The sequence below is a fragment of the Seriola dumerili genome, unplaced genomic scaffold (assembly GCF_002260705.1).
Source record: "Seriola dumerili isolate Sdu_G_001 unplaced genomic scaffold, Sdu_1.0 BDQW01000113.1, whole genome shotgun sequence".
In the NCBI taxonomy this organism is placed as follows: Eukaryota; Metazoa; Chordata; class Actinopteri; order Carangiformes; family Carangidae; genus Seriola; species Seriola dumerili.
In genome coordinates this window covers 2,501,614-2,525,553 of record NW_019174368.1, presented here as the reverse complement: position 1 = coordinate 2,525,553, position 23,940 = coordinate 2,501,614, and the positions used below count along the sequence as shown (strand labels likewise).

Below are 23,940 nucleotides of genomic sequence, written 5' to 3'. Positions count from 1 at the left end.
ATGACTTTTTATGCCTTACTATAGTATGTCTTTTTTAATGACTTTTTATGCCTTACTATACTATGACTTTTTTATGACTTTTTATGCCATACTATACTATGACATCTATGACTTTTTATGACTTTTTATTTTTATGACTTTTTATGCCTTACTATACTATGACTTATTTTTATGACTTTTTATGTCTTACTATACTATGACTTTTTTATGACTTTTTATGCCATACTATACTATGACTTTTTATGACTTTTTATGAATTTGTATTTTTATGACTTTTCATGCCTTACTATACTATGACTTTTTTAATGACTTTTTATGCCTTACTATACTATGTCTTTTTTAATTAGTTTTTATGCCTAACTATACTATGTCGTTTTTATGACTTTTTATGACATACTATACTATGACATTTTCATTCATTCATTCATTTTCTACCGCTTATCCTCTAGTAGGGTCGCAGGGGGGCTGGAGCCTATCCCAGCATCCTTTCGGGCGAGAGGCGGGGGACACCCTGGACAGGTCGCCAGTCCATCGCAGGGCACACAGAGACAAACAACCATTCACTCTCACATTCATACCTATGGTCAATTTGGAGTAACCAATCAGCCTAGTCCCCATTTGCATGTCTTTGGACTGTGGGAGGAAGCCGGAGTACCCGGAGAGAACCCACACAAGCACGGGGAGAACATGCAAACTCCACACAGAAAGACCCCGCGTCCGAGCCGGGACTCGAACCCGGAACCTTCTTGCTGTGAGGCGCCAGCGCTAACATAATGTCATTTTTATGACTTTTTATTTCTTACTATACTATGTTGTTTTATGACTTTTTATGCCTTACTATACTATGACTTTTTTATGACTTTTTATGCCTTATAATACTGCCTTTTTTAATGATTTTTTAATGCCTTAATATACTATTTCATTTTTATGACTTTTTATGCCTTATTATACTATGTCGTTTTTATGACTTTTTATTTCTTACTATACTATGTTGTTTTATGACTTTTTATGCCTTACTATACTATGACTTTTTTATGACTTTTTATGCCTTATAATAGTATGTCTTTTTTAATGATTTTTTAATGCCTTAATATACTATGTCATTTTTATGACTTTTTATGCCTTATTATACTATGACTTTTTTATGACTTTTTATGCCTTATAATACTATGTCTTTTTCAATGATTTTTTAATGCCTCATTATAATATGACTTTTTTATGACTTTTTATGCCTTATAATACTATGTCTTTTTTAATGATTTTTTAATGCCTTAATATACTATGTCATTTTTATGACTTTTTATGCCTTATAATACTGTCTTTTTTAATAATTTTTTAATGCCTTACTATACTATGACTTTTTTATGACTTTTTATGCCTTATAATACTATGTCTTTTTTAATAATTTTTCAATGCTTTACTATACTATGTTGTTTTATGACTTTTTGTGCCTTACCATACTATGAAGTTTTTATGATTTTATTACCATAATATGACTATATTTTTACACCTCACTACTGTATGACATTTTTAAGCATTCGTATACTATGATGTTTTTTTATGCCTTACTAAACTATGACTTTTTATGCCTTAGTATACGATGAGTTTTTTTATTCCTTAGTATACTATACTATTTAAACCAACAGCAACAAACAACAAACAAACAAAAAATTATAATCAGCAGCAAAAAAATAAAAACGACCAGAATATAAAAAACAAATAAACTTGGATATATAAATGAAATATACTGTATATCATTAACATATATGGTCACAACACTTTATACAATGTAAAAATTCATCATATAAATATTTTTGATATATTTACAAATCCAAATTTTAGGTATTTTCTATATAACTTATACTTTCCTCTATCCTGAGGATATTTAATAATAATAATGTATCCTATCATAGGTAACATATATGGCAACACTACTATTGATATAAGGACATATATCATATATTACATTTTTGTATGCGTTTTTTCCTAATTAAACATAAATGTACTTTTACCTCACAGTGCTTTTATGAGAACAAAAGCTTTTAGATAACTATGGAACAGTGACAGTCCCTGCCCAGTGCAACTTGGCAGACAACCGAAATGAAAACTCAGACTTACAAAGAGACACCAGACATGTTGCTTTCTGCCCCCTTGTGGTCAAAACCTACTCAGTGGAGCTCAAAGATTGGATCCAGATATTAAATATGAAAACACAAACCACAGAATACAGAATGCAGAATGTCACAAACCAATATCAACTAGAGGATTGCACACTGGGATATAACATGTCATGATCTGCACTGGTATGTAATGTATGATATAACCAAAGCAACAATGCATAAGCTCAGCCTCTATCTACTGCATCTAAAGCCCAGATGATAGTATACAGAGGATTGGATGTCCACACAATAAGAGTGCTACCCACAAAACCACTTACTTTATTCATAGCTGACTCTGGTATGCATGAAGTGTGTTTGTGATGCTGAGCTGTGGTCAGATATATAGCAGTGTGAAACCATAGTGATCTGTGTTCTCTCACCCTCTCTGCCACAGACTTAAAACCCAAGTAGCAGAGTTCACCTGCAGATGGCTGCAACAGTGAACGGCCGGGCTCTGCTGAGTGACACTCATCTGCCCCCTGCAGGTGTAAAAGAGAGATTACTTCATTGTGGAATATGAGGGATTTAACAAACCCTTTTTTTTGTTCCCTTCTATGTTGTTTAAGAGACACCTTATAGACTGAAGTGGGAATAGAATATAGACAAAGAATAAAAATGATAGATTAGAAAGTAAAGCCTCCCTCCCTCTCCTGCTTGCGGTCTAGGATGTCTTGCAAGTGCTGTAATTCCTCACTTAAACCTTTCATTTCCTGTATATTTGCACCCTCCTCTCCTCTCTTCTCCTCTCTTCTCCTCTCCTCTCCTCTCCTCTCCTGCCAAAGCAAATGAAATACCAGACATTCTCTGCTCATTTTCAAACAGCATATGAATAGGTGTATTGATGCAAGTGTTACATGTACTTCAGTTCCCACAATTAGCCATATGAAAGCATCTCCTCTTGAAACCTCTTCCAAGACCATTCCTCGGAGTCTTTCCATGTCTCCGGACTTTTATGCTATTAGGTTCAATGAGAGCCTCACTGTTAGTCTGTCTCTCTGGAGCTTTCCTGACCTCTCCCTGACTGCCTGAGAGCCGCCAGCTAAGACTAGTAATGAGATATTAGCCCTGACAGTGGTGACTGGGGAGGGGTGGAAAGTGCTATTCCCTCAACGCTTCTCTTTTCTCTCTTCTCTCCAAGCCCTATCTGAAGATTTACCTCCCCTCACTCTCGCATGGAGCTGTAGCATCACTCCCCTTGTTCTTTCCTCCTTCTTTCTTGTTCTGCTCTGTCTTCCTCTCTTTCCCTCCCAGCCCGTCTCTCCTTCCTCCTCTGGTTTTCTGTGGGACTTCTTTCTCACACCGACTTTCTTTGCTATTATGTGTCTGCACATTGCAGCAGTGAGTGTGTGTGGGTGAGGGACTAAAGTGAAACTTCCACCTTGGCTCCACATGCCTACAGCTGGGATTTGGGTGCAGAGGAGGCTGTCTAAGATCAGTGTGGTGCATAGGAGACAAAATATGCTGTAGCAGAGCTGGGTCTGAGGCATTTAACAGACTGCATGAATATACAAGTACTTGTCCCCATGGATACATTCAACTTGAATTCTTGCTACTGCTGTTTTTTTTTTTTTAATAAAATCACATTGTGGAGTGAGCCAGTGTGAAACATTGGTATGTTAGACTTTATTCTGGTGTTATTAGGTGTGAGAAAGAAGTCCCACAGAAAACCAGAGGAGGAAGGAGAGACAGGTTGGGAGGGAAAGAGAGGAAGTCATAACATCAGAAAAGCATACAAACTGTTTCACATATCTTGATTAGAGACAAAAAAGACAATCTTAAGGAACATGTATCATGTATTCCCAGGGTTATCATTAAATCCACAATATATGCTAAAGCTCAAAAATATCCTGTATGTAAGGGCTTACGGAGACAGGCATGTACACAGTGAAGATGAAAGGGCCCAGACATTTTCTGTAAAAGGAGATACTTAAATAGAATATATATAATTCAATGCATCTCAAAGATCTGAATTTAATGAGTTGCAAAAACGGAGCTGTGTGTACGGTACTAAGTGAAAAATATTTAGAGATAATTTTAAGAAAGATATGAAAAAATTGGAGAAAAAAAAACATTAAAGCCATACAAACAGGTTATAGAAAAAATAGAAAAAGATCTGATGAAGCCTTCAGTGTAACTGTGGGTCCCACACATAAAAGCAAGAAGACACCCAGACTGAAAGAGACACAGTGTTATTTGTGGTCTTTCTGTGTCTCTTTGTAGTTGTTTTGCATTGCTTACTGGTCATTTTGCAACTCTTTGAAAGTCTTGTGTCTCTTTGTAGTTGTTTTGTGTCTCTTGTCAGTGACATTTCGCTCAGGTGCTGCTGCTGCTGCTGGTTGAAAATCTGCAGCTCAGCTTCAGTATTTAGCTCAAACTGGATTACTGGTTTAACAGATACTCACACAAGACTTTCTACTTTTAACTGAGCGCTCTGACTTTCCAGTAAGAAACAGTCACATCAAACAGGCGCTCTGGTCTATGAGCCCCCCTGGCTCTTTGGGCCCCTGGGCGTGCCCCGTAGGCCTTTTCAGTCATCCATCCATGAGTGTAACATTTACGATCATATCACAAACCTTCAGGGACCGGACTGTTTTAAAATGCTCAGCATGCTCTCCATTTTATTATCTCACAGCCGCTCACAACATACAGGATCTATAATGTGTGTTCCTGCGCTTCCTGGATTTAATGACTGCCTAAAAGCGGCCATCACAGCATCGCAGTGTTATAGACTCAGTTAAGTATTAATGAGTACATTACTACACTGTGAGCTCGAGACGGGATGTTTAGCTAGCCAAGGGCAAAACCTACCTTGTACAGACACACACACACACACACACACACACACACACACACACACACACACACACACACACACACACACACACACACACAGGACAGAATAATAAAGCTGAACAGATTGTGAATTTATGGGCAACATTTGAAGCCATAAACATATAAATATGCATTAATCCAAGCATGTGTGTGTGTTGTTCAGCATGTGCACTCGTGTGTGAAGGGAAAAAGAGAAGAGAGACATTATGTTGAACACACCACCGTACACAGATGTTCCTGTTAAAAGCTCTCTGGATGGGTGCAGCAGTAAAAATAAGTAATTACTCAATTCATACATTTACTGCTCATGCTAAACATATACAGCAATGAAACAGACTCTGAGTATCAGCTCTCTTATTAATTTGTTCCCAGCTTATTTTTTCATCCAGTAAATATATGGCTGCTGGAAATGTAAAAAAAAAAAAAAAAAAAGCCTCTCATAAATAACCTTTTCAGGTTTCTTTTTCTGTCTCATTCCTTTTCATTCGTATCCAGTAATGAATGCAGCGTTTATCAGGTCTGCAGGCAGAGAGGAAACACAGGAAACATGTGTGCAGAGTGAAATTACACGGAGAGGCAGAGTTACAGGGAAGCTGCGGCATCGCTGACTGACACATGACCACGTGCCACTGCAGAATGTAAAATCACATCCTATCAACTCAAAAGACTAATTTCCCCTCAGTGGGACCGTGTTTTATCATTCTCCTGTGCACCGCCTCCGAGGGACGCCTCTGAGCACTTGCTGCACTGAACAACCTTTCGCTTCTTTATTTTCTCCTCTATTCATCTCCCTTTCTTTAATCTTTTTTTTATCGCTCTTTCCTGCATTCAGATGTGCAAAAAACCATTCTCTATCTGTTTAGCCCTTTTGCACCCATCTCTTTTTTTTCCTCCTCGGTCGCCTCTCTGTTATTCATAGCAGTATAGTGGTACTGATTTGCAGGCAATGCTGCTCTTCTGCTTGAGATTTGTGTGATAGGCAGGCGGTGAAGAATCTAATTACAGCAGAAGCATTCATACTCCCGACGTGTCAGGCATGCCAACACGCAAGATACACATATTAATCCCTCTACATGTTGTCACCGTTTCTTCCTCGGGGGGGGGCGGGGGGGGGGGGGGGGGGGGGGGGGGGGGGGTGTTTGTTGACAAGAAGGCGCGCTGTGTGTGTGTGTGTGTGTGTCTGCGCTTGCTTGAGAAATCATGCATATGCTACAGTAGAACATACATGATTGTGTACGTGTGCGCGTGTGTTAGTGCGTGTTTGTTTCTGGGTTGTCTCAGCATCATTAGCTTCGATCAATTGCTATTAATGCCGGTTCCAGTGCTTTCAAGCCAGTGCAAGCGTCATCCACCTCCGCTATCCTGGCCCTGTGTCATGACAACGTCGGGCTCTCTGATTTGGTGATATCCAATTAGTCTCTCCCTCTGAGGAGAAATCGCTCCAATCTAATAAGTCCCTTAATACCAGTGGAAGCCTTAAAGCCCAGATTACAGCCTCACCTGATCTACCCACCCATCCTCTTTCTAATCCACTGTACTTCACTTTCACTGTTGTGGTTTCTCTTGTCTTTCTGGACCTTTCTCCGTTTGCTCTACACCCACTCTGAGTTGGCTCAACTACTATCACTACGTGGGCATCCCAGAGTGTGAAGGGAGAGTTTATGCTTTTCAGGAGGATGAAAAACCAAACGCTTCCCTAGTCAGGTCAAGTTTATTCTCAGTCCGTGTGATTCTCCCTCTCCCTGCAGGATTTAGAACAAATCTTGGCCCTTTTATGTTTCTCACACCTCATTAGTACAGTGCAGATGTACCTCAGTGTTATATATAAAAGTGTTTATATATTCCTCGGCTGAGCTTCAGTCTGCTCAGTCCTCAGTGATCAATTAAACTATAACTAAAGAGCAAAGCAGTTGAAATATCAGGCATTAGTTATGGGGTTAAAGTTGTAAAATGAAATGCACAGAGGGGGCTTTAAAGATCACCAGCTGAAGCAGTCATGAGGATGACAGATGATAATGGTTTTGATGTTTGTTCTCTCATTAAACTGCTGCAGCGTCAGAAATCTACCCACTGCTCCCGAAAATGATTTCAGAGAGCAGATGAATCGTCTTCCTGTCTCGTTCCCTCTGTTAGTTTTGTTGTTGTGGGACTGCCGGTGTGATTCACTCCTCGGTGCAGAGCCCCCTCCTCACCCTCGTGTTTCTGTTCAAATGTTTTGCGGCTAGAAATCGGATTTTGGCCACAGGATCTGCGGCGAGGTCTGTTTCTCTGTCTGTTGTACACCGGCACCGTTTCACATGTTTCACTCCTCTGTTTTCACTTGAATGAACAAGCTGTAAGCTGTGTGCAGCTATAACTTGTCTTGTTTCTGCCTTTAATTTTGATTATTGATTAGTTTCACTTTCACAAACCAAACCTCCTTTTTAAATGAGCAGGTACAAAATTAAACAACGAGCAATCTCAGCTTATATGTCCTTTTACTCTCATGGCGCCAAAAACACACAATTTATGAATAGTTTGACATACAGTTTCTACTTTATTCTGAATCTGATGATATGACAGAACCTACTGTAACGGTTTGTTTGTTCATATACAATAGGTGCCTGATTAATATTGTATCTATAGACTGTATATACTAAATAATGACACTGTAATTCTCAGGCTGTGATCCAAAGCTTTACTATAATAATCAAAGCGTTTAAATCTCCCGATGTAAGCAGATATAACTTGTAGCTGCACTGTTGTTGTGTCATGCACTCTTGTCCTTCTTGTGTTTACTGTTCCCCTCATCAGATAAACTACAATTGTAATTCAATTGCAATCACCATAGCAACGGTGAAACCTTTAAAGCTACTGATTTGCAAATACTGTATATTCCCATGCAAGACTATACATCTGTTAAATATAAAAGCAAAACTATCAACATCACTGCCTTTTCTTCAAGTTTCTGTGATACTTTTGTGTTCACTTTCAGCCAATCACACGCTTTCCCTGCACCGAGACTCAAAGCAGTCATCCTGTGTGACAGATCTGATATCAGTGCGGCCGACACATACAAGAAAATCTCTACAGTTTTTGTAAACAGTAATTGGGTTTTGTAAGATGGGTTTTGATGTAACAGTGAGGTGCAAGTTTCCCCATGAAGGAAATAAGAAAGTACATCTCTCCTGTTTCTCATCTTGTCCTTGCTTTCATTTCTGATTCATATAAAAAGGTTGGGTTTCAACAAATAGTATTCAGCATGTTCTGTGCAACATGAATCTCAATGTTTATTCTCCTGTTTTATATTCTGACTTTGCCATAATGGCTGTCAGATAGTTGGATTGTCCACTGCCTCCTTTCTTTCCTTCGCACGATGTTTTCTTTCCTGTCTCAAATGGAATATGGCATATTAATAATTACATACCCACACACTTGCTGCTGCACGTGCAGCTCACAGCTCGCCCTCAGTCTGTGAGGTGAAAAACAACACCGTTTTATGGCAGAGGGGACCTTGCTGTAAAGTTTTGCATCCGTGCTCTGAAATCCCAATTTTAAGAGAATCACTGAGGAGTTTCAGAGGACTGGGGGTGGGTGGGTGGGGGGTGGGGAGTTTGGCGAAGTGCCAGCCGGGGAATAACGCTCTCGCTGTGCCTACAATGCATGGGTGCACAGTGACAATCAAAAGGAAAGATTGATTTTTTTTTTCCCCTTCAGGTGCAGAGGAGCCTGCAGCAAACTCTAAAAGACGAGTTTCAGTATATTGATGGATGAGACATTTGTGCCTTGACATGACACCTCAGAGCAGACATCATATTGAAAACCTTCGCTGAGGAGAAAACTCAGCACTGACTAATTTACAACTAATTTCATTCCTACATGGACATATAGCTATGATGGATTTCATTTGATTTATTTGGGCAATCAAAAAAATCTCGGAGGCGACGGAACCATTTTCACTTGACGAATGCTTCACTGACAAATATGCTCAAGGAAATGATATAGAGGGAACAAAACTACAACCCTGGTTAAGTGTCTGTGCTCAACGACACTCAAAGAGTTCCTGACAATGTTTTGAGAAACGCTCATGACGACAAAAGACATAAGCCTGCAAAATGAGATTCAGGTCAATCTGCCCTTCAGAGAATTCTCGCCAGTGTCCAATTAGTTCAGCACGCTGGCGTCTTAAAGTCTTACATAACACTGACACACAAAGGAAAAATTCACTGCATCCCTGGATGGAGACTAAAATAGAAGAGAAATAGATTGTTGCAACTAACAATAAAAAAGACAAACCATCCGCTTATTGATGCAATTGCAAAAGAAGCGCTGCTGTTTAGAGAAAAAGTAAAAAACAATAAAATCCACCTTTTCCTCCTGAAAACTTCCTCCTGCACCAATGATCAGTGCACAGAAGGTCAGAATAATAACTTTAATCTTTCTGCAGAACAAGACGCTGAAACTACAGCACAAGTTACTGAAACAAAGTATCTACTGCCTCCTCAGTCATTATGTTAATAAGTCACCATCACAATATGATGACTTGCAAAAAAAACCCAAAAAACAAAGTATTATTCAGCAGTAGAGAGATACTCAGGAATTGGACTTTTAAATGGAAATATAAAGTATAGGAAAAAAAAAAAATCCTGTTAATGAAATAGAATGAAAATGAATATATTTACTACGGGCAAATCCATATATGAAAGAATTTGCTAGTTGCCACAAAAGTAAAAGATTTGGACTAAAACTGAAGGGATTTTTGCACCTCAAAGCTTAAAGAAGCGTGGCAGATAGGAAATGGAAATGCATAATGTGTTTGCATGAATGAGAAAAATCATTAGTTGCATTTGAAGTGAATTTCTGTAAGCCGTGGCGTGGAATTTCAATCGAAGGGGAGAAGAGGACTGAACTGGAATTAAAATGACTTATGTAAAACACAAAGCAGGGGTGTTTTTAAGATTTTGATATCCAGCCTAATTTTACCGCAACAACAAAAACAACAGTTACCCCCTTCGTGAATAATATATTTGTGCAGTGCCTCTGAAATCAGCTACAAAGTACGTCTTAATCAAGCGATAGAAAAAGAGGTGACAGGTGACAGATCAGGAAAACAACAAGGTGCACAATATAAAATAGCGCGTCGACATCAAGGCCACAGCAAATGGAAAAAAAAAAAAAAAAAAACATCAGAGATCGGGGAGATCAAATAGAATGACAGGCATGGCAGTACAATGATATATAGAAACAGAAATAGTTTGAAAACGTCACGAGTAGGTTTTAAGAATAGACTGAAAGTGATGAGTCTTTGTCTCAAAGTTGCAGAGCCTTGACAAAAAAGAAGAAAAGAAAAAAGCTTGATTAGTCAGTCAGAACACCCTGAATCAAACATTCACACAGATAACCGGATATATGCTCCTGTCTTACATCCTCGCCGCAGCATTTTGAACTCAGCGGCGCCACAGCGATGTCTCATGTGGAACAGAAGCTTCTTACGAGGGATCAGTCTGACTGACCCCAATACAAAATGGCTTCAATTTTTTTCCCCCCCAACGTTTGAAAAAGAAAAGCTCTTCTACAGATGACAACACAGAGGATTAAGGAAACAGCGAGCGACATTCTTGAGCAGTTTGACCACTAAAGGCACAAAAGCAATGAATATGTAACTGTGTGTAAAACTTAATGTAAGAGTCTCACTCAGCACAGTGATCCAGGGGTACTTGCATCCTGGGGGGGTATTATGGTCATTTGCGAGCGGGTTTGTGGAAAAATTGTCAAGTAGCCGAACTAATTTGAAAAAATAAGAAAAAAAAAGAAAAGAAGTGAAATCCACATATTAAGTCAAGTTTTACACCAGAACAACACGTGTTGAAAGAGCAGGAAAACTAATTAGAAGTTTTAAGCAGTTAGACAAAACTAAGTGATAAAATAGTTAATTAAAAGTAATGAATAAACAGCAAGTGAAACAGTCAATTAGAAGGTTGAATACCTCAGAATAAATGATACATGGTTTAAGCAGCTAAATGAATAAACAGGTGAAATAAAGGTAATTTATAGAAGGTTTAATAGACTAACTAAAATGAACAGACACATGCTTTAAATAGCTGATTGATTATCAGCTGAAGTAAGAGATAAATGGCAAAATAGCTAAACGTAACAGATGATAACAACAAAGCAACTAAAGTAATGGATGAAATGAAACGTATTTGGGAGACGACTGGTGGTGTCGACGGAGGCGTACTCGAGTTCATCTGACAGGTGAGGAAAAAAAGGTTAGGAAAACCACCGACGCAGCGTATATAAGCGTGCGGCTGAGGTCAGAGGTCAATATTGCTGTCAATGACCGCAAGTTCTCAGATGGGATTAGGAAGTGTCGCCTGTGCAAAGCAGGCTGTATGTGATCCGCCGGGCATTGCTCTCTGAACGCAGTCTAGAACTGTCAACACCAATACCGGCTCACCGCCATCTGACCTCATATTCAGCAGAAGACCAGACGGTCTGAGCTCTCTGTGCCCCTATTCATACGAGGCAGACATGTTGTGACACGACAAGATGCATGCGGTTCACGCACAAGACTATATACATTAACACTCACCCCCTCGAAAAGATCGAAAAAAAGGCGGCTGCTCCCGTCTTCAGAGAGGCTCCAATGTTGACAAGCTTTCATGTTAGAAAGAAGCATCTAAACATCCATTAAAACCTCTTGACGCACTCCTACAGCGTACTCCACTTCTCTGCTGTGCCATACAGCGGCACACCTGTCACGCTTGGACGATGTTAGTTTGTCGTTTTCCTTCTCAAACCTCCGACAGATAGAGGTGTTATCTCTATTAAAACCATTTCCGCTACTGTAATCACAAAAACGACACCACACCGTGAACGGGAGTCATTATTCGGCCACGCGAGGCTGCTGGGAATTCAGCTTATATTTCAGGAAGGAAAAGTAAAGCCTGGTAAAGAGTCGACTGGGAGCAGAGTGAATATTAATGTGTTTATGGCCTCTTCTCTAATCTTTTAGAAAAACGCTTCAAACTGTTTGTGCTTATGGTCACGTTTTGCTATTTTTGGCGAGATGACCCCAGACGTTTTTCTTCTTAAATATAAGAAGGAATTTAAATGTGAGTCCGCAGTGACACCAGAGACTGTGGTTTAGTCCCGTCTGGACTCTTTTTTTATATTAAAAGAGAAAGGTGTGCTCACATTCCCAGAATAGTCACTTGTGGTTTTTGTTGGAGCTTTTCGTGGGGTTGGAAGAAAACCTCTATACATCCCATAGATCATATGTTCTGTATGCCAGCTCTGTATATGGTGCTTCTCAAAGCAGTAAGACATAAAAAGAGTATGGTTGAACCTGAACACACACACACACACACACAGGAATTCATAAGGCTCATGAAAGAACAGAGTCGTCTATTGAAATCATACTTCGAAGATAAGTTTACATAAGTTTGACAAGCTAAAAAACACACGTGCTGCTCGTTTCCCCCTTTAACATAAAGTCATATTCATCATATTGCTGCTCCAGTTCTACTTTCCTACACAGAGTCTTCATGTAAATCTAATTAGCGGCCTAAGTATTAGCCCCTTGTACGCAGACGGAGGAAGGGTCTGCTCCAACACTGACATATTGACCTACAATCCAGAGATGTCAACACTGCGCTGTTCGGTTCAGGCCAGTTCACCGAGGAGCAGTTTGCTAATAATCCGCCGGCGCACTTTAAAGAGGCCACGGATTTACCGGCTCAGGTGAGTTAACGGTACTTACAGGAACATTTCTGGGAGGTTCCCTTCATGCACAACTCACTCCACTGGTGGTGACTTAGAAAATAACAGATATGAGAGAGCTGATTTGATTTCATTTGATTTCCCTGGTGCACTCGCAACACACACACACACACACACACACACACACACACACACACACACACACACACACACACACACACACACACACACACACACACACATCAGTTACTCGCTGTGGTGCCTGTAAGTCCAGTGTTTACATGACGTAGAGCAGAACTGCAGGCTGTGTTGTTAAAGAGGCCGGCTCCTTCCTATGTCCAGCCTACATACTGTTAAAGAGGCTTAGCCATTGTCCTGTCCTCCTTTAGGCCCGAGTGTCCACGCTGCCCTGCTCTTAAAAACCGCCCTCAAAACCTCATCAATGTACAGGATGTGATCGACCCCGATTCCAGACCCATATGTGACATAATAAATTCACTTTTAGTATTTTAAAAGGCTAGAATCAGTCAAACTACCTCAGTTTAATCATTAATCTATAAAAAAACAGTCCTCACTTACTGGACCTCTACTTCTGTTTCCAGTTGAATTATTAACTCAGTAATGTTTGACCTTAAAAGCTACAGACTGGAAACTGAAAATGTAATAACTACGATTATTGATTATGGTCATTAAAGATTTAGTTGTAATTGACATTAAGTTTATTTTGAGCCACTGTGACCTGTTGGAAAGTGTTTCTGGGAGGTTGGATGGATTCCTGTTGAAACTCACTCATTCATGATCCCTTCATCTTTCATCCAGCATCACCCAATATTTAAACTGGTCCAATGTGCTTTCAGTTTTTAGCAAGCTAACGCGCTAAACTAAGATGGTAAGCATGTTAAACACTATAACATTAGCATGTTAAACACTATAACATTAGCATGTTATCATGCCGGCGTTAACATTAAGCTGACAACACTGTTGTGTCTAAATACAGCCTCACAGACCGACTGTTGCATGACTGTAAACCTGCGTGACGTCGGCTTTGTTTCCCTTTAAATAAGATCAAATTAAAAGTTTATCAGGTAAGGAATTCAAGAAGGAAAACAAGAAATAAATTAATGAAGAAAAATTAAAAACCAAAGAGTGAAACAAAGGACTAACACCATCTATAATGTAAATTATAACCGGGTCTTTTGTGTGGAGTTTGCACGTTTTCCTCGTGTATTAAAATCTGTAAAAGAGTCGTGGAAATCTGAAAAGACAAAATGACGCAACCCCTCATCGGTGCTCTGTGGTTGGGTCACGGCCTCTTCTCAGTTTCTGTCGCACTTCCAAGCAGGCTAATCCTGGATCCTCCATTACCGTTCAACCTTTTCCACCCGTGAAGCCAAACTTTATGTCATCGTTTTTGCACCAGTGAAAATAAAGAATTTCAATCTTTCATTTCCCTCATGTGGGATCTGACACTTCTCCTCACTCCACAAACTGCAGGACCAGTCGCCCACTTCTAGATATGAGCCTGGTGTTTATCGGTTTAATTACTACACCAGTGCCCCCCCCCCACCCCCCCGCCCCACCCCCCCCACCCCCCCCCCCCCCACACACACACACTGGCTGCAGCTCTGTCACAGCGACGGTGCCAAACACTCGCTGTGAAGCTCCTGACAAAACTACAAATGGGCATGTAATTACCTCTAATTTAGAAGAAATACTCTAAAGCTCAGAGCTGAAAATGAAGGCGAGGATGCGATGTTTGAGAATGTCGTCATTTTTCGGGCTGCAGACGCAACACAATCCAATTATATCCAATCATAAAAAACAAAGACAGTTCTCTTCATCCTTTATGGCGTTTGACACGTCGTGTGGTTGATTGCACATGAGGGAGTTTACTTACACTTTGGTGCACAGCAGTAACATCACATGAACGTTTAACGACAGAGAACGAGTTTGGCTTTGAGGCCTAGAGACAGAACTCGATTAAAATCTGTGTTTTTAAAAACCTAAGTGCTGTAGAAGTATCGTGTCTGACTCACCATCCAAACATGCAACTACCATTACAGAAAGAAGAAGCTTCTATCATCGAGGTTGTTTCTGTTTTTATCTCATTGTTACCTTCGTCCTTTTCTCGTTTCTAAGTGGATGTTTTGTGTCATTGAAGCAACCACAAGGTCAGTGGGACCGTTGTTTACCTGTGGCCACACAGTATCAAGAGTGAACAACAACACACATGTGAGAACAGCATCTCACATGGACCTGAAAACACGAGCGGCAGGTGGTCTGCTCACGGCACAGCTATAGATGCGGGCACGCCGAGGTTTAGAGGGATAAGCCTGACAAAATCCTTCCAGATTGATCCTTGACACCGTCTACACTGCCTCCTTAACATGACAGGTAAGGGAGGGCAGCGGCTGGAAACAAGGACACCTGGAGTCAGGCTGGGGAGGGGAGGGGAGGGGAGGGGAGGGGATGCTGGCTTGAGAGGGGGAAAAGTTTGGCTGACCTTTTCCCGGTGACCATGTGACGGGAAAGAGGAGGTTGTGGGGATTACAGAGGAAGATATAAAAGCGAAGAGCAGACGGCACATCTTCACAAACTCAAGGAGAAGAAAGAAGCAGCTCTGAGCTGAGATCGGCAGCGGCCTCTTGGGATATCTGTCAGTGCAGGTGAGAACAAACTCTACTGCTGCTTCAACCTTAACGACTTGATTTAACTAATCAATTAACTAATAGAATTTCTACAATGTTTCCCACGGTACTGGGTCATTGGTTTATAGGTCAAATAAGTAGCACTGGACTAGTGGATGATTGACAGGACAAAAAGGGAAGAATTCAGATGAGGATGACTTTCATTCAGCATTTGTGTGGCGCTAACTACAGTATGACTGAGGGACAAGAGCACGAGGTTTCTACACACCCTTGACTTGTGAAAAGAAAGTAGTGAAGAAAAAGAGGAGACTAACTAAAGACTGTTTAATGTTCTACTTATTCTGCGCTTGCAAAGTATTTTGATGTGACGATTTAAAAAGCTAAAAGAGGATTAATAAGATGTTTAAATAAGCAAAAACAGTCTTTTTAAAAGACATGAACAAGGGACCTAAAGAGGAGAACAGGTGTGTGTCTTTTCTAATGCCCACTGTAAAGAGGATTGACTTCAGGGGGCAACAATCACAGCAACAGATGGCTAATAAGACGCAGGATTGGATTCTCATGCGGCACAGATCTCTAAACACCAGAGCAGATAGACGGTCAGCTCAGGAGAGTCTCTGTAAACTCCATCCACAGGCGATGTAGATCTGCCGGTGCCGTTTCCACCTCCGTTAAACCACCTTAACAGGATTACGGGTGTCAGCAGTCAGAGGAAGGCGGGGTGGGAAGCAGAGCTTGGACAGGATACTGTTTGAGACGAGGACAGGACAGACAGGACTTACTGGTTGATGCAGCCTTTTTGTTTTAGAAAGAGTCCTGAGTCAAACTTAGAAAATAATAGAAACAAAAACACAGTTAAATTAAAGGATAATGAAAGAATCCACAGATGGTGTCACCGCAGGAGTTTATAATTTATTAATCAGCGTCTAAAAGTTTGAGGAGCTGATGTTAAAGTTTGAGGTGAAGAATGGGGGGAGTGAGGGGGGAGGGGTTGCTCTCTCTCTCCCCTCTGTTTAAGAAGGGCAATTAGTCCGCTGCGGATGGGGGTGGGATTAGAGCTAATCTGGCTGTTTAACCTAATCTGCATAATCTCCAGTGATGGGGAACTGAGAGCGGGATGGAAGCAGGATTAGCAGAGGGCAGCAGGGAGAAGGGCAGAGGACAAAAGAGCGGGCGGCAGGGGAAGTCTCTCTGAGGAGACGCTTGTGCCGTGACACGTGTTTCAAAAAAGAAAAATGTCCTCTGTGTTTCAGAGACCCTCATCAGAAATGAACGCCAGCCCCCCTGCAGGAAGCGCCCTGGCCCCCGGTGGAGCCACTGGCCCCACTACACCCAAGAAGGGACCACCCAAGTTCAAGCAGAGGCAGACTCGTACATTCAAGAGCAAAGCCCCCAAGCCAGGCCAGAAGGGGTAAAAAAAAAAAAACCTTTTTCATATGTCACTCATGTTGATGTTTGTTGACGCACATGGAGTCAGATCTGTTTCTTACGCTTGGACGTCGGTCACTAACGTCTCTCTCTCTCTCTCTCTTTCTTTCTCCTCTTCTGCAGCTTTGGTGACGATATCCCTGGCATGGAGGGACTTGGCACGGACATCACAGTGGTGTGCCCATGGGAAGCCTTCGGCGACATGGAGCTCAGCGACTTGGCCAAATACGGGATCATTTAAACCTGCTGCCTTCCTTTCCTGCCTGCACCTCTCCTCCGTCTAATCCTCTCTGCCTCCCTGCCTTCTCTCCATCTCGGCTCGGCACGTCAAGATAAAGGCTGCCGGCAACCCCCCCCCCCCCCAACTAATGTCCTCTCGTCTATCTACCTCATGCTTCCCTCCGCTGAGTGGACGGAGAGCATAATGATTTTCTTATTTTTATATTATTATTATGATATGATACTGTTTACAGTATATATACTTGAAATGAGAAGACGAGAAAAACAACTCCTCTTTCCTTATTCCCTTCCCCTCCATCCTTCTACAACAGTTTTCTCCTCCTCACTTCTCCTCCCCTCCTCATTTCAGTCTGCCCTCTCCCCCTCTCCCCCTCTCCCCCTCTGCCACTCCTAACCCACGGCAACGGACAAGCAAAACACTAGTTAATACTAGCTTGTATTTGCTTCTAGCTGTCTATATAAATGTAAATATTTTGTTCTCAGCGTTGAACCTTTTTAACCTTTTTATCTTACCTTTTGTACTTCCTTCCTCTTTTATTTTGCATTGTATTTCTTACTCCTTGTGCACAAGGTTACTGTGAACAACAAGGGATGCAAGAAGAGAGTGCAATATGCTGTAATGGTGAAAAATACAATGCACTTTCACATGATCATGGAGGAGGAACTCCCTTTAATCCCACTCTCCATCTCTCTGTCTCTCCTTGCTGCTATCTGAACCCACGTCCCTCCTTAGAGCAAATAAAGGCATATACTGTATGTTTTGTGTTGCAAGCGCAATAACACAGAAAATGTACTGTAACCTGGCATGTCCTGATAGCCCTAGTAAAATGTGTTCATTTTCAGTAATCATGTTGTCCTGCTTTTTTCTGAAAATATAAATAAATCACAAGTAAATCGCTAAATAAAGAGAATGAATGAATTATTTACTGGATGAGAAACAGTCTTCTAATGCAAACTGATCACATCTCCTTCTACGCCTTAACTACAGTGCCATCTGAGTGCATCTAATAATAATTATGCTCATTTTTAAGGATTCCTGAAATCATCACACGCACTCCCACAAGGTTGTTTGTTGGAAACGGGAAAAGAAACCGTGGTGCTCGCTTCTGCAAATGTCATGCAACAAGAAACTGTGTGAGAGATCTACCTCACCAAACGCCAAACTGCAGCCACATTAAAGTGAACACCTGAATACATTCAAACACGTTCCTCTGGTGAAAATAAATATTCTATAATATAAATATTCTTTAATATTATACAGGATATTAACAGGAGTTTAGGAGCTTTCAGTGTGAAGCCCGGAGACAGGGACAAGCAACAACCTCAGACCGATGACACGGCGCTGCAGCACATCTCTAATGTAGGCAGGTGCCTGACCACGCAGAGCACCGTAAGTGATTACAAGAATCTTTAATTGAGCTCTGAATTTGATGAGGAGCCGCTGAAGAGCAATCGAGATCGGTGTCGCGCGTGACCTTTCTGATGAGCGAGTCAAAAGCTTGGCAGCAGCGTTCAGCAGGAGTGTTTTTGGTAAAGCAGCAGAGGTGAGGGAGTCACAACGGGGCGAGACACAGTGAAATCTGAGACACTCTGCAATGTCTCTCAGCTACACAAAACAGGAACTAATCAAACACGTGGATCGAGTGTCAGTGCCTGCTCTATAGCCCCAGATAGATTTGGGTCTAACCTCTGAGGGCCGTGAATGTTTGCACAAATTTCCGGCTAAAAAGGCCCCAAAACAAGAGAAGACGGGGGGGGGTTGTTCCTCTGTGGCTCACCTGGTAGAGTGCGCACCATGTGGGTTGAATCCTTACTGCAGCTGCCACAGGTTCAAATCCCACCTGTAAAACTCCTTAGACCTTAACCCACAAACATTCACCACACAATCACTTGCACACGGTCTCTGCCACCGTCCTTCAACACTGGTGACACAACCCCAGACACTCGGGTTGCCGTGGTTTCTCTTCAAAATAATGATCCTCCACCAGCCAGCATGAATGATTCCTGCCCTGCGTGAATCCCTCTGGAATTAAATGACACATCGGGGAGACTTTTAGTTTTTAGTGCCTTTGAAATATTCACTAACTTAAGTTGTTGTAGTGCAACACAGGAGCTTTATAATGGAAAAGATAAAGCTCTGTCCCTCTGGGTTTCACACACTGAGAGTTGTAGAGAGACTTGAGCTTGAACTGAACACACCCTACACACTCTGTACTTGTAGGGGCATGAGCCGAAGTAGTTACGTATGGGCTTGTAAAAGACAACAGTTAGAAATCACTCACTATTCTTGACGCAACTCCCCCTGCGGCTTAACTCGCTGATTTCAATGTGTTGTTGCTGTGATTTGCCAGTAACTACGGCGACGGCCGGTCCTGTTCTGTATCCCGATGAGAGTGGGATGAGTCAGTTGGACACAGCTTAAACCCCCCCCCACCCCTTATAACAACCTGCTCCTCACCCCTTCGTAGAGTTTGTTTCACATGACAAAACATCTCAAATTTAAATTTAATGATGGGATGAAATGAGATGCAAGTGTTTTGTTTTTTTTATATATAGGAAATGGGATTCATGAATAGGAAAGAAGTGAACTCTCCCTCCCTGTGTGTGCTCGTGTGGATCATCACCTCCAGGTGTGTGAGCCCCACCTATCGAGGGAGGGACGCCGAGAGAAAGACAAGCAGGAGGGGTCTAAAAAGGAAAGTATGAGTACGTATAGGGTGCAGGTTTTCTCTGCTCTTACCCAACCTGTTGATGCGAGGAGGTGCAAACGATCCTCTCTCCCGGTGACTTCGGACCTGAGCGGCTCCACTGCTTCCCTCTCCTCCTCATCTCCTGCTCTTTCCTGTTACCTCAAGGCGGCCACAGATATGGGACATCATCAGGGAAGAAGGTGCGCGGCCACACAATAAGCCGCCCGCTGCTGCACAAAGCAGAGACATTATTGGAACATTTTTAGCCACATTTTCAAATCAAGACTTTTGCTGTAGGGTTAAGAAGAGACTCACATCCCAAAGGATTAAAGGTAAGTGGGTGTTTATTTTTAATTTATAGAGGTTTGTTCAGGTTGTTTGGGAGAAGGCCTCTCATTGTGAGGTGTAACTTTAATGGTTTAAGTCATAGTAACAAAACATGAATAGATATTTCCCCCCTAAATGCCCCTTTATCTTATCAGCCTGTAGTTTCATAACAGCCATTATAGTTATCCAACAATCATGTTCGGAGCCTCATATTCAAATCAGCTGATCAAAACCTCCATGTTGTTACATTAAGATAGAAATAATCTGCTAAAATTGGGTGTGGCCATTGTTTCACAAATCTTTCTCCCACTCTGTGATCTCCTGAACGACGAAACAAACGAAGGCCGGCGTTGGGGCAAAGTTTGGTTGCCCCGGCCCCGGCCCCGGCCCCGGCCCCGGCCCCGGCCCCGGCCCCGTATTTAACGCGTGATAAACCTGCAAAAGGTCATCTTTGAATCTGCGAGGCCGAAACAAAGGCTCTGTCACAGGCTGCAGGAAGTGACAGTCAGCTATCAGGAGTGAATATCTTTGACTGTGTCTCTCACCTGCAATCTGTGCTGTGTATAAACCACAATCCCCATGTGTGCAGCTATCTGTGTCTACAACAGAGCAGTCACCTTTCATGTCTGCCGTTCTGTCCCGGCCTCAGCTCCACGTTTGCAGTTGTTTCTTCCTCCGCTCGCAAGCCTTGGCTCACACGCTCCTCTGCCTTGTTCTGGCATGTTTATAAACTCCCTCCTCCTGTTCTCCTCACTCTCGCTGTCAAACCTCGCTCACCTTGTTTTCTTTGTTTTCTGACCTCCGCGTTATCCCGTCTCCCGTTTCATCTGTACGGCAGTCAACACAATGTTTGTGTGTTTAGCAAAACTTGCACTTGAATATCTTTGTGCTGACGTGCTGTTTGTTTCAGGAGGAAAGAGCTGCCGACTCAAAGGGGACGGTTCAAAGGACAGACTGCATCCCCACGTGGGTTTCTGAAAAACGAATATGGCCTTTTCATCCGGAAAGCACAAATCCCTCTCCCCCCTCCTCCCCCTCCTCCTCCTCCTCTGTGTCCCTCTCACCTGTCTGTGTCAGTCAACCAGCATCAGCTCAACCATTCCCACCGTCAACACTTCAACCACTTCCTCTCCCCCTTCAGCCGGTACTTCCCTGATGAGCGTGCCAGGCTGCGGCAAAGGACTGAACCCCATCTACAGGTATCTGTGCGACCGCCGGGCAGCGTGGGGGATTGTACTGGAGACCTTGGCTTCTTCAGGCTTCCTGTTCAGCATGGTTCTCCTCCTAGGCCTGCTGTTCTGGTCCCTCTGGATCTGCGTCTCATCCAAGCACCAGCGCAGCAATATCGGAGGCACAGTGGCCTGCATGTCCATGTTCTTGTTGGCCACGGCGGGGATCTTCGCCATCACCTTCTCCTTCATCATCCGCCTCACCCCTCAGACCTGCCCCACAAGGATCTTCCTCTTCAGCGTGCTCTTCTCCCTGGCCTTCTCCTGCCTGCTGGCTCGCGCTCTCGCCCTGCTGGGCTTCGCGGCTACCCGGGGCTGGGGAGAGCCCGCCGTGGCCCTGGGGCTCTTCACCGTGCAGGTTATCATCTCCACACAGTGGCTGATCCTCGTGTTGGTGCGGGAGGAGAAGCCCTGCGAGTACAGCCAGGAGGAATTCGTCATGCTGCAGATCTACGTGCTGTGCCTCCTGGCCATCAGCATAATCCTCAGCCTGCACTTCCTGTGCCGCTCCTGCTCCACGTACAGCTACAGCTACACGGGGCCCATCAACCAGCAGGGGAGGGTACAGGCCGCCATGCTCTGCCTCACAGTGCTGCTGTCCGCCTGCATCTGGGTGGTGTGGATCACTATGCTCACCAGAGGAAACCCTGAGGTGGGCCGCCGGCCACTATGGGACGACCCAGTGCTCTGCATCACACTGGTGGCCAACGGCTGGGTGTTACTCCTGGGGCACGGGTTATCCCAGGTCGCCTTCCTCTGCAGGGGGGAGGCCAAGTCCAAGGACATTCCTTTGAGCTTCGCCGGCTGGACCAGCCCCAGCGCTGATATCCCCGAGCTGAACAGTCCGAAGGAGGGAAAAGAAAACGGAAGCTTTGAGACTGATGGCGAGAACAGGAGAGGTGAGACGCCGTCCTCATTCGCCATTAACTGACTGGAGCCTAATTGAAAGATTGTGAATTATACTGAGAGCGAAGCTAGACAGGGGACAAAAAATAATTGTGGCTGCAACCAACAGTTCAATATTAATTATTCTGCCAATTATTTAAACCCCAATCACATATCTGAGCGCCCAAGGTGATTTCTTTCCCTTTTTTTTCCAACCAACAGTAAAAAACCAAAGATATTCAATTTACTATAATAAAGAACTAAAGAATATTTATTTATACTTTAGAACTAGTGATCTTTTCTTTTTGAGTTTTTATTAAGAAAAGCTTAAATGATTAATCAATGCTGGAAAAAGTTGGCGATTAATTTTCGGTTGATCAACTAATTGTTTTCAGAGAGGAACTTTTTAAAGTCAGTCTTATTAACATCTTTAACAGGACTATAACTACCATCGTGAATTACGTCAAGGCGAGAGTATGAAGTATAGCAGCGGGCTCGAGAAGAGTCATGACGCTATCTAGTCTGCTAACGTTAGCTAACGTTAGCTGCCATAAGCCTCTGGTCATACCAGACCAAGTAAGGCCTAATAGCAAAAACCTCTGCGTATAGCGTAATGAACAAACGTGTGTTTTTCTGCTGTGAAGTTCAACTTTTCATCTGCAAAGGGAAACATGTTATTTCATCTTTTAAAACGTTGTGTCCTTTAAGAAAACGAAAAACAGTATCAGTCGGGGCGGCGGTTCCTGCTTCACTGAATGACATTCTTTATATTAAAGTATAGCTGTAAGCCAAAATGAATATGGAGCCTGTATCAAAAAAAGAAAAAGAAAAAAAGAACTCAGCTCTCATCTGGGCCTTTCTGACGAACAGTATATAATGAACCGATAATTAGTGAAGTGTATCATGTGTCTCCCTTCAGGCAGGAGAGCCGATCCGGCGCTGCGGTCACCCTACGAGTCTGGATTCTCCATGACAGTGAGTAATAAACCATTAGGATTAACAATCTGATTCCACATACTCCGCAATTAAACACGGTGACCTTTTTACTACTGGAGGCAATTATAGCTAAGTTATTGTGTAAGGTTAATGAAAGCACAGTTTATCGCGGGTACTAATTGCAGTGACGTGATGAATGTGTGATTATACGTGTGTCTGTGAATGTTTCAGGAAATCGACCCCGACAAAGATTACACCATTCCTCGCCCTCAGACCACCAACTACAGGGAACCTTACGATGAATATTATGGACAAGATTAAAGTCACATCCCTTCTCTGTCAGATGAAACTGATACCAAAGCCAAAGCTGAGGATGACCTCAGCTCCTGCACTAATCTGTACTCCAAGTACTTGGCACAAAAATATTGTTTTTCTGCGTTTCATTTCCTTCTGCAAATGTAAATATTTCTGCGTAGTGTTATAAGAAATGTTATTGCAAATCTGTCAGTAGGATGTAAAATCCTCGGTCGACTCAGCACTATGACTCATCTGCTGGAGTTTCATCATCGAGGCCGGATGGGTCCAGACAGTCCAGCTTTCTACTGGCGGGAAATCCACATCATAAATACTTAGCGGAAGTGAATCTTTATGCCGGTGTGTGTGTGTGTGTGTGTGTGTGTGTGTGTGTGTGTGTGTGTGTGTGTGTTTGTGGTGTGCTAGCCTGAGATGGTATATAATAGCCCTGAGGTGATAGAGGAGGCGTGAAACTGTCACTCTGAAGGTGCCAAACTGCTGAGCAGAGCAGAGCAGAGGCATCTGTGAACGAAAGAGAGGAGGGATGAAAGGAGAAGGAATGAGGAGAGAG

At 42.6% G+C, this 23,940-nt stretch overlaps 2 protein-coding genes and 1 long non-coding RNA gene across 4 annotated transcripts in view; 2 read left to right on the top strand and 1 right to left on the bottom strand.

Annotated features, from left to right (window-relative positions):
* The window catches only part of LOC111223776, a 27,191-nt gene extending 6,474 nt beyond the window's left edge, over nt 1-20,717 (bottom strand). Inside the window, exons 1-3 of one of the 2 annotated variants that reach the window (XR_002665189.1) lie at nt 20,643-20,717; nt 19,749-19,928; nt 2,540-2,638 (exon numbers count right to left, since the gene is read on the bottom strand). This is a non-coding gene — a long non-coding RNA (uncharacterized LOC111223776). The remainder of the gene's footprint in view (nt 1-2,539; nt 2,639-19,748; nt 19,929-20,642) is intronic. The other variant, XR_002665190.1, reaches the window with a different exon arrangement.
* Nucleotides 15,293-17,124, top strand: LOC111223775 (retinal cone rhodopsin-sensitive cGMP 3',5'-cyclic phosphodiesterase subunit gamma-like). The gene is made up of 3 exons (XM_022748041.1): nt 15,293-15,358; nt 16,594-16,751; nt 16,892-17,124. The coding sequence occupies exons 2-3, from the start codon at nt 16,609-16,611 to the stop codon at nt 17,007-17,009; spliced, it is 261 nt and encodes an 86-aa protein (XP_022603762.1). The 5' UTR covers nt 15,293-15,358; nt 16,594-16,608; the 3' UTR covers nt 17,010-17,124.
* LOC111223774 (G-protein coupled receptor family C group 5 member D-like) lies at nt 19,924-23,940 on the top strand. Its single transcript, XM_022748040.1, has 4 exons — nt 19,924-20,030; nt 20,936-22,153; nt 23,059-23,114; nt 23,307-23,940. The coding sequence occupies exons 2-4, from the start codon at nt 21,013-21,015 to the stop codon at nt 23,394-23,396; spliced, it is 1,287 nt and encodes a 428-aa protein (XP_022603761.1). The 5' UTR covers nt 19,924-20,030; nt 20,936-21,012; the 3' UTR covers nt 23,397-23,940.